At 41.3% G+C, this 15,347-nt stretch overlaps 1 protein-coding gene across 6 annotated transcripts in view; it reads left to right on the forward strand.

Moving 5' to 3' along the window:
• The window catches only part of bt (projectin protein bent), a 269,793-nt gene that overhangs the window by 79,011 nt on the left and 175,435 nt on the right, over positions 1 to 15,347 (forward strand). For all 6 annotated transcript variants that reach the window (XM_080270134.1, XM_080270136.1, XM_080270137.1 and 3 more), the window contains 3 exons: positions 2,622 to 2,657; positions 3,359 to 3,721; positions 6,733 to 6,750. In XM_080270134.1, the coding sequence (XP_080126260.1) occupies positions 2,622 to 2,657; positions 3,359 to 3,721; positions 6,733 to 6,750 (417 nt within the window). The remainder of the gene's footprint in view (positions 1 to 2,621; positions 2,658 to 3,358; positions 3,722 to 6,732; positions 6,751 to 15,347) is intronic.

Genomic DNA, 15,347 nt, shown 5'->3' on the forward strand with positions numbered 1-15,347 from the left:
TCCTTCAGTGGTTTATTGTCCGTATTACACCTGTCTTTTAGTGGCTTATTGTCCGTATTACACCTGTCCTTTAGTGGTTTATTGTCTGTTTTACGCCTTCAGACACTTGAGATCGCCTCCTAGTGTGGCCCACAGAATGACCATAAATCTCAGGACGGTGGTCGGTGCTCCTGACGGCGGTAAGCTGCCACCCACACTTAATTTATGTTTACCACTCCGGAGAAAGACGGGACAAAATTGGCGCCAAAATATAAAGTAAACTGAGTCATTAAGTACACGTAGCTCAGGCAATTTCTGACGATGTTAAGCCTTGCCTTAGAAAACTCATACATTGGCATTTCTTTTCCAAGGGGTGATAATATTCTGTTGTATTGTGTTCCTAATTTCAGTATAGTTTGCATCAGTTATACATATGAGGATTATTAAAGGTGCAAAACACAAAATAAATTGCTTGCTAAGTGGCTTTACGAAATCTCCAGTCAGTAAGAATTCGGTCATTTTAGTAGCCCAAGTTACCAGATCATTCTAGACTCCTTTGAACTCTAGGTCCTCCCGAAGGCCTCCCGATGTTGTAGTGTTAAGCTCTGTTGGGTTTAGTGATTCATCGTATTCTTTCCTTTTTCTCTCCCTTCCTCCCTCCCTTCCTCTCTTCCCCACCTACATACAGCAGGTTGAGGAAAAGGTAGAGGAAGAAGAGGAAATCGTGTCTGAAACTGAAACGCTTGTCTCAGAGGAAGAGGAAGTTGTAGTGAAGAAGGAGGAGAAGAAGGAGGAGGAGAAGAAGAAGGAGAAGAAGAAGGAGGAAGAGAAGAAAGAGGAGATGAAAAGAAAGGAATCGAAGACGCGCAAGGAAGAAGAAATCATGGAGGTGGAGGAGAAGCGTGAAGAGCCGAAGAAGAAGCAAAAGGTCGAGGAGAAGAAAGAGGAGAGAAAGCCATCGAAGCCCAAAGAGGAGAAGCTGGGTAAACACGAGTGGGAAGAGGCAGACGATGAAGCCCCCTCGAAGCCAATACTCCAGGTGGAGGACACGAGCAGGAATGTTTACGCCCCGGCCGACTCCGAGTCCGAAGCTGAGGCGGAGGACCTGATGGCTTCCCTGCTGTCTGAGTTCATGGGCAAGAAGAAGAAACCTGAGGCGTACAAGCACCGCGCCCGCAAGAGATCCTTCGATAGACGAGCTGAAGAAGCGAAGAAGACCCCTTCACCAGAGAGGGAAAAAGCTCGACAGGAGAAGGAAAAGACACCTCCACCTAAAAAGGAGAAGACCCCTCCACCTAAGAAAGAAGAGACTCCTCCACCACCTAAGATAGAAGAGGATAAGGAAGAGAAGGAAGAAAAGAAAGAGGAAAAGAGGAAAGAGGAGAAGAAGAAAGAGAAGAAGGAAGAGGAGAAGAAGAAAGAGGAGAAGAAGGAAGAGGAGAAGAAGAAAGAGGAGAAGAAGGAAGAGGAGAAGAAGAAAGAGGAGAAGAAGAAAGAGGAGAAGAGAGAAGAGGAGAAGAAGGAAGAGGAGAAGAAGGATGACAAGAAGAAGCCAAAGCTCAAACTGAAGGACGAGCCTAAAGATAAGGACAAGCCAAAGGATGTGTCTGCCGAATTCACCCTCAAGGAACCACCAGAGGAGATCAAGAAGAAGAAGTCTTCCGTGGAGGGGGAGGCGACGCTGAAGCCACCGAAGATCCAAGAACCCGAGGTAAGTGATGAGGACGTGTCGCTCACCGTTAAACCCAAGGAGAGGATGAAGTCACCACCCCGACCCCTTGGGAAGCATCAAGTCCTCACGTCCGTAATCAGGGAAACCGACGAAGAAGTGGATCCGCCCTCTCCCCCTCCTCCCGTCACCCCGGAACCGGAACTGAAGCCCCCTGCCAAGAAAAAGGGTGATGATGTAATGTCACCCATGGAGCGCTATCTCTTGGAACTGTTCGGAACCCCGGTTGGCGAAGACGACTCGGTAGGCAGAAACGCTCTTGAACCAACCACAGCCCGCTTAGAGGTCTTTTTCATTGGGATGTGGGGAAAGAATTGTCAACAAGATTTTTTCTTTTTTTTTTGTCTCTATTCCACCATCATTTTTGACTGAGCGAATTTTGAGAATGAGATAAATACAGCAATGACGTATTCATCTCAGCGTCACTTTGAAGCTATAGGAAGGGTAATAAAAGGACCTCTGGTGGCTGAGCGTAGCGTCATGTAGACTGGCAGTCGTCTCCTCTCGCTCTGTTTCCTTTGTTCGCTGCTCTCGAAAACCTTCTGCCACCTAACATATAACCTGTCAAGAGGAACCCATAAAACAACGAAGAATAAAGGAAGTGAGCTATAAACTCGATCATAAATAGATCCGTAGTGTGTTGCCCCTGCAACATAAATGAACCACTGAAACAACCCTCTCACACTTATATAAATCATGTCTAAACTGTTTCTTCTTTCCAGATATGCTGCTGCCATGACACCGCTTATTTGTTATTATTTTATTATTTTCTCTCTTTCTCTCTTACGGTAGATTGTACTTCTTGGTATTTAGTAGAGTCTGGTAGGCCCAGGTACTAACTCTGCGTGTGTGTAGGTGGAGGGTTGGTGGTTGCTAGTCTAACCCCGTCTTGCCCCTCTTCTTTACCCCACAGAAAGAGGAGGTCAAGGAGGAGAAGATGGAGGAACAGGTATTGTCTTCCCTTTACTTTGCGCAGTGTTTGTCACTTGTCTCAGTCAGAGTTAGTTGCTTATATCTCTTATAGCTAGCATCAGTTAAGGATATAGACGTTTTGTCAGAATAGTTCAGTTGCATCCAGTTTAGCCTTAGAAACATCTAAATATCATACACAGCACATTCTGTGTGAGACAATTTTTACACATACTTAAGCTGTAAGCTAAGATGCAGTTCTTCAATCGTTTATTTTTGCTAAACCTGCATGCTTAAATTTATAATGAAATTATTGTAAACCCATTACAGAAAACACATCATAAACTCTATGTTGATCAGTCTGTTATAAATGTGTGTCCCTGTCGTTGTGCATGTTGCCTCTTCCTAAAATCTTCCCGTCAGTTGCTTCTGAACTTTTTTGTTTTTCGTCCGTTTCCCCATCACCATTCCCACACATTCCGGCCAGCCGAAATTGGCGGTTTGCTAGTGAGCGCAACTAAGCCTGAGAGAGAGCTGAGGGTAAATTGGCTAGTATGACGTCATCCCGTGCTCTCCTATTGGCTGTGGTTGGTGCTGACTCGCGTGACGTCATTGAGGGTGGCCGGCTGGTGTGTGGGGTGGGTGTGTGGGTGAGCCTGGGTGTTATCCGTGTCGTGGTCAGTGTCTCTTTGTGGTAGATGGAATCCTTGCTCATTATGTATTATTCGCACCCATGTCAAGGAGGAAGAGAAGAAGGAAGAGGAGAAAAAGAAAAACGTAGAAGAGAAAAAGGCTGAAGAAGAAAAGAAGTCTAAGCTTAAAAAGGGCCTGAAAAAGGAAGAGGAAGTAAATGAGTTGGAGCAGGTTCAACTGAAGAAGGGTAAGGCAAAGGAGAAAGAGCTGGAAGTCGAGGCTCAGCAGGCCCAGCTTCGGAAGGTTAGCGGAAAAGAGGAAGAGATGAAGAAGGATGCTGAGAAAGCGAAACTCAAGAAGCATAGCATCAAGGAGGAGGAAATGAAGGAAGCAGAAAAAGTCAAGTTGCAGAAAGTTGGAGCTAAAGAGGAACAGGCCAAGCTTGCAGGAGAAAAGGTTAAACTACAAAAGGTGAGTGGAACGGAAGAAGAGAGTAAACCGGAGGCGCAGAAAGACGCTGGGAAAAAAGAGGAGGAGGCCAAACCGGAAGAGGCCAAACCCAGTCTGTTTAAGAAAAAGAGACGCCAACTTCCGCCGAAGGAAGAAGAGGTAGACCTAATGGCCGAAATAGCTAGGCTGAAAAAGGGAAAACAGAAGAAACAAAGCATTGCCGAGGAAGGCGAGGGCGTAGACCTCAAAAAGGTAGGGACCGTGGAGACGGAGGAGCTCAAGGCAGAGAAGGCCACGCTCGAAATTGCGGCTTCCAAACACGATATCAAACTTCTGGAATCCGAAAAGGTGGAATTGCAAAAATATGAGCGTACTGAGGTGGAAAAGGCAAAAAAACAGAAGGTTTGTGACCAGAATCTTAGCTTACCCTGCCTAAGCACTGACACAATCCCTCCCATCACTACCACTGTTCACTTCCACCACCATCGACACTTTTTAGTCATTAATTTAAAAGATATCAAACTTGCAGTATAAAGTCCTCAATACTAACACATTAAAATAAATACTCTATCAAAGTCCAATATAAAAAGTATTCGTAAACTGCCTAAATAAAATTCTTGCCATTCTTTAAATAATTACCTTTAGAATAAATATAAATAAATAATTTTGGCTTAAACTTTGAATATGAATCTAATTATCGAAAAAATTAATCAGTTCATAATTTATCGTCATATCCTGTGAGCTAAACCAATATTAAACTTTATTTCCAATTTTTGAACCTAAAATATCAGCATTTTTCCATTGTAAATACACCTTTTCTAGTGTTTTATTTAGTTCATCTTCTTTCGTAATTCATACAGTCTCGAGTTTTATTACACACCCTGAACCTACAAGAAAATCCCTGGTTTTGTGGTAAATAATTCCCTTTTTGAACGTTCCTCAGATCAAACACATGTATACCTTAATTACTATGTCTGGTCCTACACCTTAATTAATATATCTGGTCACTATAATTAAGTCATCAAGACGATCAACACTTTATAATTACACCTCAGTTATCTAATTATTCTACCACTGCACCTTGCTTAAAAATCATGTCAAAATAAGAAAAAATCGTGCAAAGAGTAAACGAAATCATACCTTGCGTTCTAATTAAAAGGAATATCTTCCCAAGAATCTTAATTTTAATAATCATGCCTAGAATCCTAATAAAAAAAAATATTGAATCTTAAAAAGGAGAATCGTGCCAAGAATCGTAAAAAAAAAATCGTGCCAATGACCTTAATAATCGTACCAAGAGACCTAACCAGGTAAATCAAGAGACTGTCGGCGTAATTCCCGCGGGTACAAGTGTCCGATGCTCTATCCACCTCGATGCTGATGTTGTGGCCTCCAAGTAACCCAAGTTGCCGAGTTAAACCGTATATTTCCCTGCAAGATCAGTGTTTTTGGTTTCCCTTGGACCTCGCCGGTGCTTTTTGTAATGTACAGATTGCTGGGTGAGGCGGACTGAGTAATATATGTTAAGAAAATACGGGAGCGTCATGTCAGGCCATCTAGCGGCCATGTGTGTAACTACAAAAGTAAACATGGCTGCTCATTCCACCTCACTCAGGCAAAGATTTACGTTGATGCTTTATGTGTTGCCCGGAGGGTGTGTACTCGTGTCTTTTGCTTTTTTTTTTATAATGTTTGTTGACCTTCCTGGAAATTGCAGAAAGCCTCGTGACCCTTTTGGTCGCGTAACTTTGCTCTCGCTGACACACTAACGTCGTATTTTATCCACTTCTCTGGATGTTCTAAGTAGTTGAAGAAAAGAGACTTATGTATAGGGCTTATCCCTTTTGACTATCTCCCACCAAAGATTAATTTAATACTCAGAAAGTGCCCTTCAATCAAAATTTTATAGCAAGCATCACTGTGGCTCAACATTACAGTACAGATTCATTGATATTCATTTGAACGTACAGATGTGTGCACAACAAACAAACTAATACTATCATCATCAGAGCACTGTTTGAGTTGTAAAAGCTCAGGAATATACATTGTAGTCCCATTAATATTCCTTAGATTCCGCAGTCATCCGAATATTTGTTGTGACGTGATTTTCCGTTGTGACCCCCTCTGGGCACCGGCAGCTGTCTGTCACTGGTTCTGGGGCACCGATGGCTAATGGCAGCCCCAAAGCTGGTGCAGATATTAATTACTTACAGTTCATGGTGGTGTTATCAGTGACCCTAGTTGTTATTAGTTCAGAGGAATCGGTGATATTATTATGCATTTATTTGAAGATTATATGGTCACAGAAATCTGCATTGAGCCTGTCCTGATGACGCCATTATTTCATGCATTTATACTACAGTATTAAACTCCAAAGTATATACTTATAACACCTAACTTTGATCACTTAGACAGTTTTATTAACTCGATAACTAGTTATGCAGCTCAGTGGCTGCAAGACCTATATATATATATATATATATATATATATATATATATATATATATATATATATATATATATATATATATATATATATATATATATATAACTGCTTTGAAATGTGCTCACATTGTTCTCTTTACACTCACAGATTATATTATTAATAACAACTGAAGCATGGTTTGCATGTTAAATATATCTATATTGAAGTAGTTAGTTTAGAATATAAACTATTTTGATCAATATATAAAAGTACTTGATTCGACCATAAACATCACTCTTGTTTTATCTGTAAATTACAGTTAAACAAACATCTTTACACAAATATCTGATCACCTTGATTTACATATAAAAAAATATCGCTGATAATATTTTAAAAATTTAATTCCTCATCTAACAGGTTTCTTATAAACTATTTATTATTGTTTTTGTATGTAAACGTTTCAACACTCTTTCCACACGTCACTGTCAAGTATTAGCAAGTACTGAGTAAGTGTAGGGGTCAGGGCTGCTAGGATGCCTCTCACAAAGAAACCTTTCCCATCCACCATGCTAATCCAAGCCTTTTTCCTGCCCCCTCCCACGTGCAGGCGGAAGCAGAGGAACAGGTAGGCAACACAGGGTAACATAGGACTCAGGGGGTTAAGGCACGGGGGCATAAGTTTAATATTAACAGTTCAGTCTAGAATATCAGATTAACACAGCGCAGGAGAGAGCTGTGTTTTTGATGAGATGGATTCCTTAGCGCTTTTTCTGAAGGAAGAATTGCTGCGAAATCCTTACCAGCAAAAATTCAGCTCAGGTCGAGACTCACCCAATAACATAAATTTCCAGTACTCACTGTATGGCGGGATTCTTAAAACAGGTGGCTTGTACCTCAAAATGTAACCTCATTTTTGCGAGTAAGTCATTTATTCACCTATTTCTTGCTATCTCCAGTCGATTTTACTCAGCTTGTGGAGGATGGTCCGACGTCGAGGGGTTAGATGGCCATTTTGTTAGGCCTTCCACTGAGAGAGGCCTTTCCCAAGCAAAATCGTCTGGAGTGAACAAGAATAAAATAAGAAACCATGGTACAAAAAAGTCCAAAAGACGTCGAAAGTGGGGGTCTTTATGGTCTAGATTTTAAGAGTACCGCCTGACATCTAACTCGTTTACCTAACATGAATACAACCATGCTAAGACCATGATCCAAATATTGCAAAGAAGTTAAAAAAAAAGTACGAATTGGTTATAAATATTCATAGATATATATATATGCTCGACCCTTTGACTGCTAGAACCCCTCCCCCTGCAAAAAAATGTTTGGTATTAACTCTTCCCTCAAAAAAAAAGAACCCAAGGATATCCATAGCAGTTAAAGGGTTAATGAAGATATTTTATAGCCTCTGCCTGCTTGGATCTCCCCCAGTTAATTAAAATCATCAAATATTAGCCAGGATAAATTAACCAAGTAAGGCCCTAGTATTCAGAGAGTTAATTAGTGTTATTTATATGCCCCCGGAGCCACACTAACGATAAAAGATAACACCACTCACAAACCCACGCCTCAGAATCTCATCACGTTATCACAAATCACTCTTGGGACTCCATCTTTAAATCTGTGTATTTCAAGTGATAAGTTTTGATTGAGAAGTGCGCAAAATCTGTCCACTTACTTATATATTTTTCCTTTTTTTTTCTTTTTTTTTTAAATAGATTTCCCTGTAACATTAGCGAGAGTCTTCAGAAAGTATCCATATTTAGTGATTTCTTTATGGTATTGCAGGTATCCTTATTTTAACAATGGTGTAAAAATATTTTTATCTATGTAACAGTGATATGCTAAAGACTACATCCATATTTAGCGATATCCTAAAGACCGAATCCATATTTTTGTGGTATTCCAGGGAAAGTATCCATATTCTGCCTGTATTTCAAGAAGGGCATCCAAATTTCTGAAAACAGTGTCCATTTCAAGACAATATATCCATGTCAAAATAGTTTTAACATTTCTGAGCACTATTAGAGGATCAAGTACAGACTGTGAATTTAAAGACAGAAGTACAAATTATAAGCTTTAAACTTTGGTGAGGTTCTGAGGCGGTGTAGGCGTTGGCAGTCACCACCACAAGGGTTAGATGAGGGAGTGGTGAAGGAGGAGTGGGATTTTAGCATTTGGGGTAGGGATGGTGCTGCCAATGCCTCTAACGCAGCTAAACTACATGTGTAAGGTAATCAGACAGTATATTAAACAAGAGGTAAATAATAGATGTACACCTGTTTTCACCTGCCACGCTGCACACCACTCCACATATCCCTACTCATGGACGTGGCTAGTTAAAGCTGTCTGTCTGTGAGGTAGGCAAGTGCAATCCGACCGCTAGCGTACATAAATATTGCAGACTAAATGACCCTCTTCCTCCCTCCTCCCCTCCCTGTACCTCCCTTTAGCCATACCCCTCATAATGTACCCCTAAGTATCCCCTACCCCTTCAAGCAACCCCCCCCCCTCCGAAAAAAAGAAAAAAATATAAAGTACGATGGTCCTTCACTCCTGCACTATGATGACGCCATTTGAGTCTTATTCTTGCTGCCGTTGGAGGTTTTTATTCATCTCTGGGAAATCTCTGGTGAGGAGGGTGTTGAAGACGACTGCAAATCAAACCCTTTCCGTCCAAGGGTTTCCTCCAAAGCTGAATACGATCATTAGACGGTAGCGAGAAGGAAATGCAATATGGATCATCGTAGTCAAGGAATTAAGAAAGTCGAAATTAAAGAAAAAATAATGCAAACATGAAAAAATTATCTATACGGGATTTCAGATTATTTACACAACTACACACCTTCGTGGACTCAATCGTGGCAGGTTTAATACTCAATACCTCAATATATAAACCTTTTAAGTCAATGTCTCTAAGGCCTAAAACACTGACCAAATCTAACCACTGCATTTGTCATTGTGTGTGATTCCTGTGTCACTTGTCTTTGTATTTTAAGCGACCTGGTGTGGCCTTATTGCAGTATTTTATTTATTTATGTATTTATTTATTTATTTAGTGTCAATTTTCCCCGTTCATCTGTAAAGTTTGGGGTCTTGTACAATCAGCTGCAAAAATCATGCCCCTTCTTTTCTCTTCTTGGACTTACAAAAGTAATCTGAGGCTGTTGTTGTAAAGTATCCTTATCAGTTTGCAAGATAACCAGGTGTTCATATTATTTTCTCTCATCACTGATCCTTCTGGTCGTCCTATTTTGCGCCTTTGCTATGTTATTTTCTTAAGTGTTTGGAGTCAGAGTAAGGGCAAAAATAATCTTAAATGCACCTACTTAAGAGGGTTTGTAAATATGGCCCTTTGGTGAAGATTTGTCACAGATGGCATTTATTTTCTGACCAGATAAGTTCATCGTTGTAATTTGCTACGGATTTACGAAGCTGTTAGAGTCCACTGAGAGAGGATTATAAAGTGACATGATTTTTTGTGCTGACTGTACCCCTTTTTTCTCTGTGCGGTGAATATTTTTTTGTTTCACTGTCTTTGTGTATGAAGTGTATATTTTCATCACTGCTGGTTAGTGGGCGTGTATTGGTACCTCTGTATATGTGTAGTGAGAGTGTACTGTTATCACTGTACATGTGTAGTGAGAGTGTATTGTTATCACTGTAATTTGTAGTGTGTCTGTATTGTATCACTGTATAGGTGTAGTGTGTCTGTACTGTATCACTGTATATGTGTAGTGTGGGTGTACTGTATGGGTAGCGAGACTGTAATGTTCTTCACTGTATCCATGTACCGCAGATGTCCCTTGCTACTCTCCACTGTAACGAGAGGTAGCGCTGTATTTCTTGTATCCTGTACCCTTAGTTCCTTTGTACCCAGAGGCGCGATTTTGATGTCCGTAGGCGACTCTTGGCATCTCTTCCTTGGCGATTTATATCTCCATGTGACACCTTAGCATGCAGTGTCTTATAAATTCGTGTGAGAGAATGTTAATAATGTATATGCAGAAAATAAATCGCCAGGGAAAAGGTGCTAAGGGAGACGCCGAAACTAGACTAGAATACGTGCCATGTCTATCCCTTCTAGCCATGAGACTAGAGATTGACAAAGTTGCGATGAATTCTTGTTGTAAGTTGGAATTGTTTGAGCAGGAAGTGTGTGGAAACTTCCTATGACTCTCTCTCTCTCTCTCTCTCTCTCTCTCTCTCTCTCTCTCTCAAACAGTTCTTAGTTACGACATCCAGTTCATCGTAAGTTTGTTCTACGTGACCAGACTCTCGACCTCGCCCTTAAGTCCCTGTCCACCACTAGCGCTAGAGTGCATGTGTGAAATCCCAACCCCTAAATGCCACACGCCCCTCTGTAAAGAAGGGCATTGCTCTGGCGTCACTGTCCGTCTCACCGTCACTGTCTCACCAGGTTCCTAACTGATGCGAGGTGTAGAGTCACTGTCAGGAGGTGTAGAGTCACTGTCAGGAGGTGCAGAGTCACTGAAAGGTGTCGAGTCACTGGCAAAAGCTCTCACACTCTTGAAAGCGAGGAAAGGAAAGTTTCAGAGCCAAGATGCAGGAGTTCATTTCCTAAACCATATTATTTTTCTCGGTGTTCTATCTTGCGTTTTCTTTTTTACATTAAGGCGATTATTTTGAAGATCAGAGGTCACTTTCTCTCTCCTGATTTTGTTTTCAAGTCGAATAATTGAGTTTTATATATATATATATATATATATATATATATATATATATATATATATATATATATATATATAATGTCCTTTGCCCAGAGACAGATTGTAATATTTGGGAGAGTCCTCTGTTTGTCATTGGATTAGCACAGTTAGATGATGATGATGATGATGATAAAGTCAGTGATGATGAGGATGAGGATGATAAGGGTCAGTGATAATGATAGTATTGATAGCAAGTGGCAGGTGAGACAGTGCAGGTGAGAGGGGCGTCAGTCCAGAGAAATGATGCCCTGTTTCTTAAAACCTCAGTAAGGGTGAGCACTTCCATTTGACTCAAGTGTCTCTCCCTTTCCCTCTCTCTTCTTTTCTCCCTGTCTCCACCGCCTCACCCTGCCTCACCCTGTACACCTTCAGGAGTTTACCTGCGTACCTCCTCCCGAACCACCCGAGGAATACGAGAGTGAGGAGGAAGACAGTGTACTAGAGGCGCTCAAGGCCTGGGTAAGACAAAGATGCCACGTCAACACATTTTTTTGGAGTGACGCGCATTTTCATTTTTCGTGTTTTTCAGTTTTTTTTCCCACTGGCACTGATTGGGATTTTTTGAGTGCCTACTTTTTTTCATTTTTGAATGACGGAACTGATTCATTTCGTATTTTGGATTTTCTCTTCTTTTTCAATGGGTTTCCTGCGATCCTTCCTTGTTTTTCACGATGCTTGTAAATCATGCGCAGCGCTTCCACAGCCATGCGACTGAGTTTCCTAGTGTATTTCTCAACACTTCGCAGTCTCACTCTTCTGCCAGTACTGTAGCGCTTTCTTTGATGCCGTAACTCAGTAGAAACCACTTCAGTTTGATGACACCTCAAGGATTCTGTTCTTGCTACTACCAGACCAATTTTTTTTCAGTTTAAGAGACGCATGATGCTCGAATTAGACGCTAGCTAACCCGTACACTATGAAAGGCCTCCTGAAAGCTGCAGTAAAGTAATCTAGGAGTCGGCAAGAACAGAAAACAGTAAGGATCATCATACCTGAGGGGTTTTATTGGAAGTAAAATTAGGTCCTGTGATGCTGTTGGTATCGCATCGCCTACAAGTGTAACCGAGTACAATAAACAGTGGAGAGGGAGGACCAAGTGCAGCGTAGGAACTATTTTTTTTTTTATTTTTTTTTAGCTTTTTGTCAAGGTGTTCATACCGAATAGCACACAGGTTTTACTTCATACACCTTCTGCCACACCATATCAGCCCTGTGTGTCAGTTCTAATTAAGTTTCCCTTTGCCGAAATATTAACTAAGCTGATTCCCTACCCTGCCCATGGCGCCTTCCTCCCCTAAAGGGTTCACCGCATCAGACACTGGTATCGTAGTGCCTGCTCGCGTGCCTCAATATAAAGTCAAGCAGTATTTGGTATCGTAGTGCCTTTCCGAGCTCCTTGCTATCCTATCGTAGATCTTCCTTATACCTCCCTACTTGTGATTCAACTTCCTTTATCTGACATCTATAACTTGACCGAATTCTTGATCTGTCTGTGCCTTAGCCAGTTTTCTCTCTCTCTCTCTCTCTCTCTCTCTCTCTCTCTCTCTCTCTCTCTCTCTCTCTCTCTCTCTCTCTCTCTCTCATCTCAGTTCCTGTCTCTGTATCTCCCTCTGTAAATCTCTCAGTGTTTGTTGATCTATCTCTTCGTCTTCTGTCTGTCACTTCCTGAAACTGGCAAGAGCATAGAACATCTCAGACTCGTAAGACGCCAGGCTAATCTGCGCATGACCTCACACCCCACTACTGTGACCTCACTCGCTGACCCCTGACCTCTCTTCGCCTTTCTGTTGCCACCGTGTGTGTTTTGACCTTGTTTCACCACTGTTCTTGTTATTGTTGTTATTGCACATGTTGTAGTTATTGTTGTATGTATTGATGTAGCTATTGACGTGTGTGTTGGTGTTATTGTTGTACGTATTGATGTGGTAGCTGTTGATGTATGTGCTGGTGTTGTAGCTATTGTTGCGGTGCGAGCTGTGGTAGTTATTGTGGTTATACGAATTGTTGTGGTAGTTATTATGTATGTATTGTAGCTTACGTGGATGTTGTGTGTAGTGTTGTGGTTGGTAGCGCTGTTGATAACTTGTTTACCCTGATGCACACCACTCATACCTTATAGTCTTGGATCCTTTTACGGCCATACATGAGTCGAATCACAAGGGGGTAACAGGATTCAAACCTCAATTCGAATCTTACTCAAAATATTCATGTAGATTTTTACCTACACCCGAATCTTGCCCAAAATATTAATGTAGATTTTTTTTCCTACACCCTTCATTAGCTGAGGTCTTCTAACTAAAAAAAATAATGTCTGGTACTTGTAAAAACGGAAGGCCACTTGATTTTGAAGGGGCGAAATAAGTGTCACCCAGAAATGAAATGAAGTGGTTCAAGGTGCAAAAGGTGTGGTGTTGTGCCGATCGGTGAAGTGTTAAGTGTGTGTTTATGTAAGTGTTCAGTTTGGAGAAGATGGTGTTTTTTTTTTATTATTATTTATCGAATTTATTGTGGAAAAATGGTGTTATGGTTTGGAGAAATCTGGCATACATTCCGAAATTTGTGTATATTTTCAGGATGAATCTTTTTTTTTTAAACGCAAAATTTCGTATATTATGCATTTTCTGTTGTAATATTGAGAATTTACTGACGACCAATTAGACTTTACTCTGAGACAGACCAAAATTGACGAGAAACTTATTACGAACTTGAGGCCCCACAGTGAACAGAGATGGTGATATGAGGAGGCGTTTGAAGCCATCTGTTGCGCGCTGGAGGACTGCTGGGGCTTGGAAAATGAGTCGAAAAAGAAATTAGCCAAGAATTTCCGTCCTTACGCCAGAGAGGTGACAGGATGGCGAAACTATGCGAAGCTGTCTCATCTCTGTCCACTGTGGTATCTTTTTTATGAGACTCTGAGCTGAGACCTTATGTACGTGGCTCACCTTCTTAAAATTGGGGCTGTCTCCACTCTGACCTATTGGGATTTAGTAACTTAGAAGACCAATTTATCCCTCTGAGGACTAATGATGATGATGATGATGATGATGATGATGATGACTGACTGACCATAACACCATGACCTTCCAGACCATTATGTGCTGAGAGAATATATGTGACAGTGACCGTCTTCCCCTCTGTGGTCTCCCTCGTCTTACAGTTTACACACACACACACACACACACACACACACACACACGTCATATCACAAACTACACAACACAAACCTCTCTCTCTCTCTCTCTCTCTTACACACACACACACACACACACACACACACACACACACACACACACACACACACACACACACACACACAGGTAAACTAGTAATTAAGGACCTAACCCCACTGACTCACCTAACACCACGTAGCCGATAAGTCTAACCAATATTTCTCTTATTAAAAACAATTCTCTCTCTCATTATCTCCTTTATTATATACCACAGAAATTTATTAGTCCATTTCTGCTTCCACCTGCTTAGTTTCTGCTGCATAGAGAGTAACTAAAGACTTTAAAATCGTTAATAAAATAATGAAGTGAGTGTTTGTGTGTTCGGGCAAAATTCGGAGTTACACAGAGGGGGAGGAGGCGACCAAGGTATTCACGAGCCGATATGGACGAAAAGGGACGTATTCTCCCGGGGTTTAGAAGCTCCTTAGCATATCCATCTTGGTGATTTGGCTTAATACTTTGCTATTCTCTTATTATTTTTCTTTTACATCGAAAAATTTTACATCAATGACTTGGTAGAAAACAGAATAATACACTTTAATATTCTCGTTTGTTTGTTTTTTCCAGTGTATATGACGTAAATGTACTCTCAGTGAACTGCAGTAGAATGTTTACTAAAATTATGTGTTTACTCATTTTTCACATTAACACTCTCCTGTATTATTTCTTTCAACTGTACAAGTGCTTGTGGGCCCTTCGGGCCCTGTCGCACTTGCTCCTGCGGAGGGCTCTCGCGCTGCGTGCTCGCTTTCTCGTGCTTCGCACTCGTCTCCTTGTGCTTCTCACTCGTTTCCTCGCGCTTTGCGCGCGCGTTGCGATCATTTGAAGTACTCTGAGTCACTTTTATGTGCTGTTCTAGTCTAACGTTGTCACTTGGATTTTTTGCAGCTAACCAATTGATCGTGTTATTTGCAGCTTCGGGAATGGAACCCAAGTTGTCCGAACGCAAGTCCGAGATATTAACCACTCAGCCACGGCAACTGACCGGGCGCCGGGAGCGGCGTTTATGGGTCAAACTTTGATCGCTCATTAAATATAGTAAAAGTTTTTCAATCGTGATGGGACCAAGTTTTTTCACATCAGCGAATTTTTAGCGATTTTTGTGCCAATTTTGGTGCGATTTGATTGTGTAGTTTTGGCTGCCCAAAATACACACACACACGGCTACTGCTATAGTGTATTAGATTTCAAGACAATACTAGGAAGAGTTAACTTGCTATATTTCCCTTGTGTATTCTTCTAAGTCAGCTATATTCTTTCCTTGA

Source organism: Coenobita brevimanus, chromosome 39, assembly GCF_032717465.1.
Source record: "Coenobita brevimanus isolate Jiangsu-jjx chromosome 39, ASM3271746v2, whole genome shotgun sequence".
In the NCBI taxonomy this organism is placed as follows: Eukaryota; Metazoa; Arthropoda; class Malacostraca; order Decapoda; family Coenobitidae; genus Coenobita; species Coenobita brevimanus.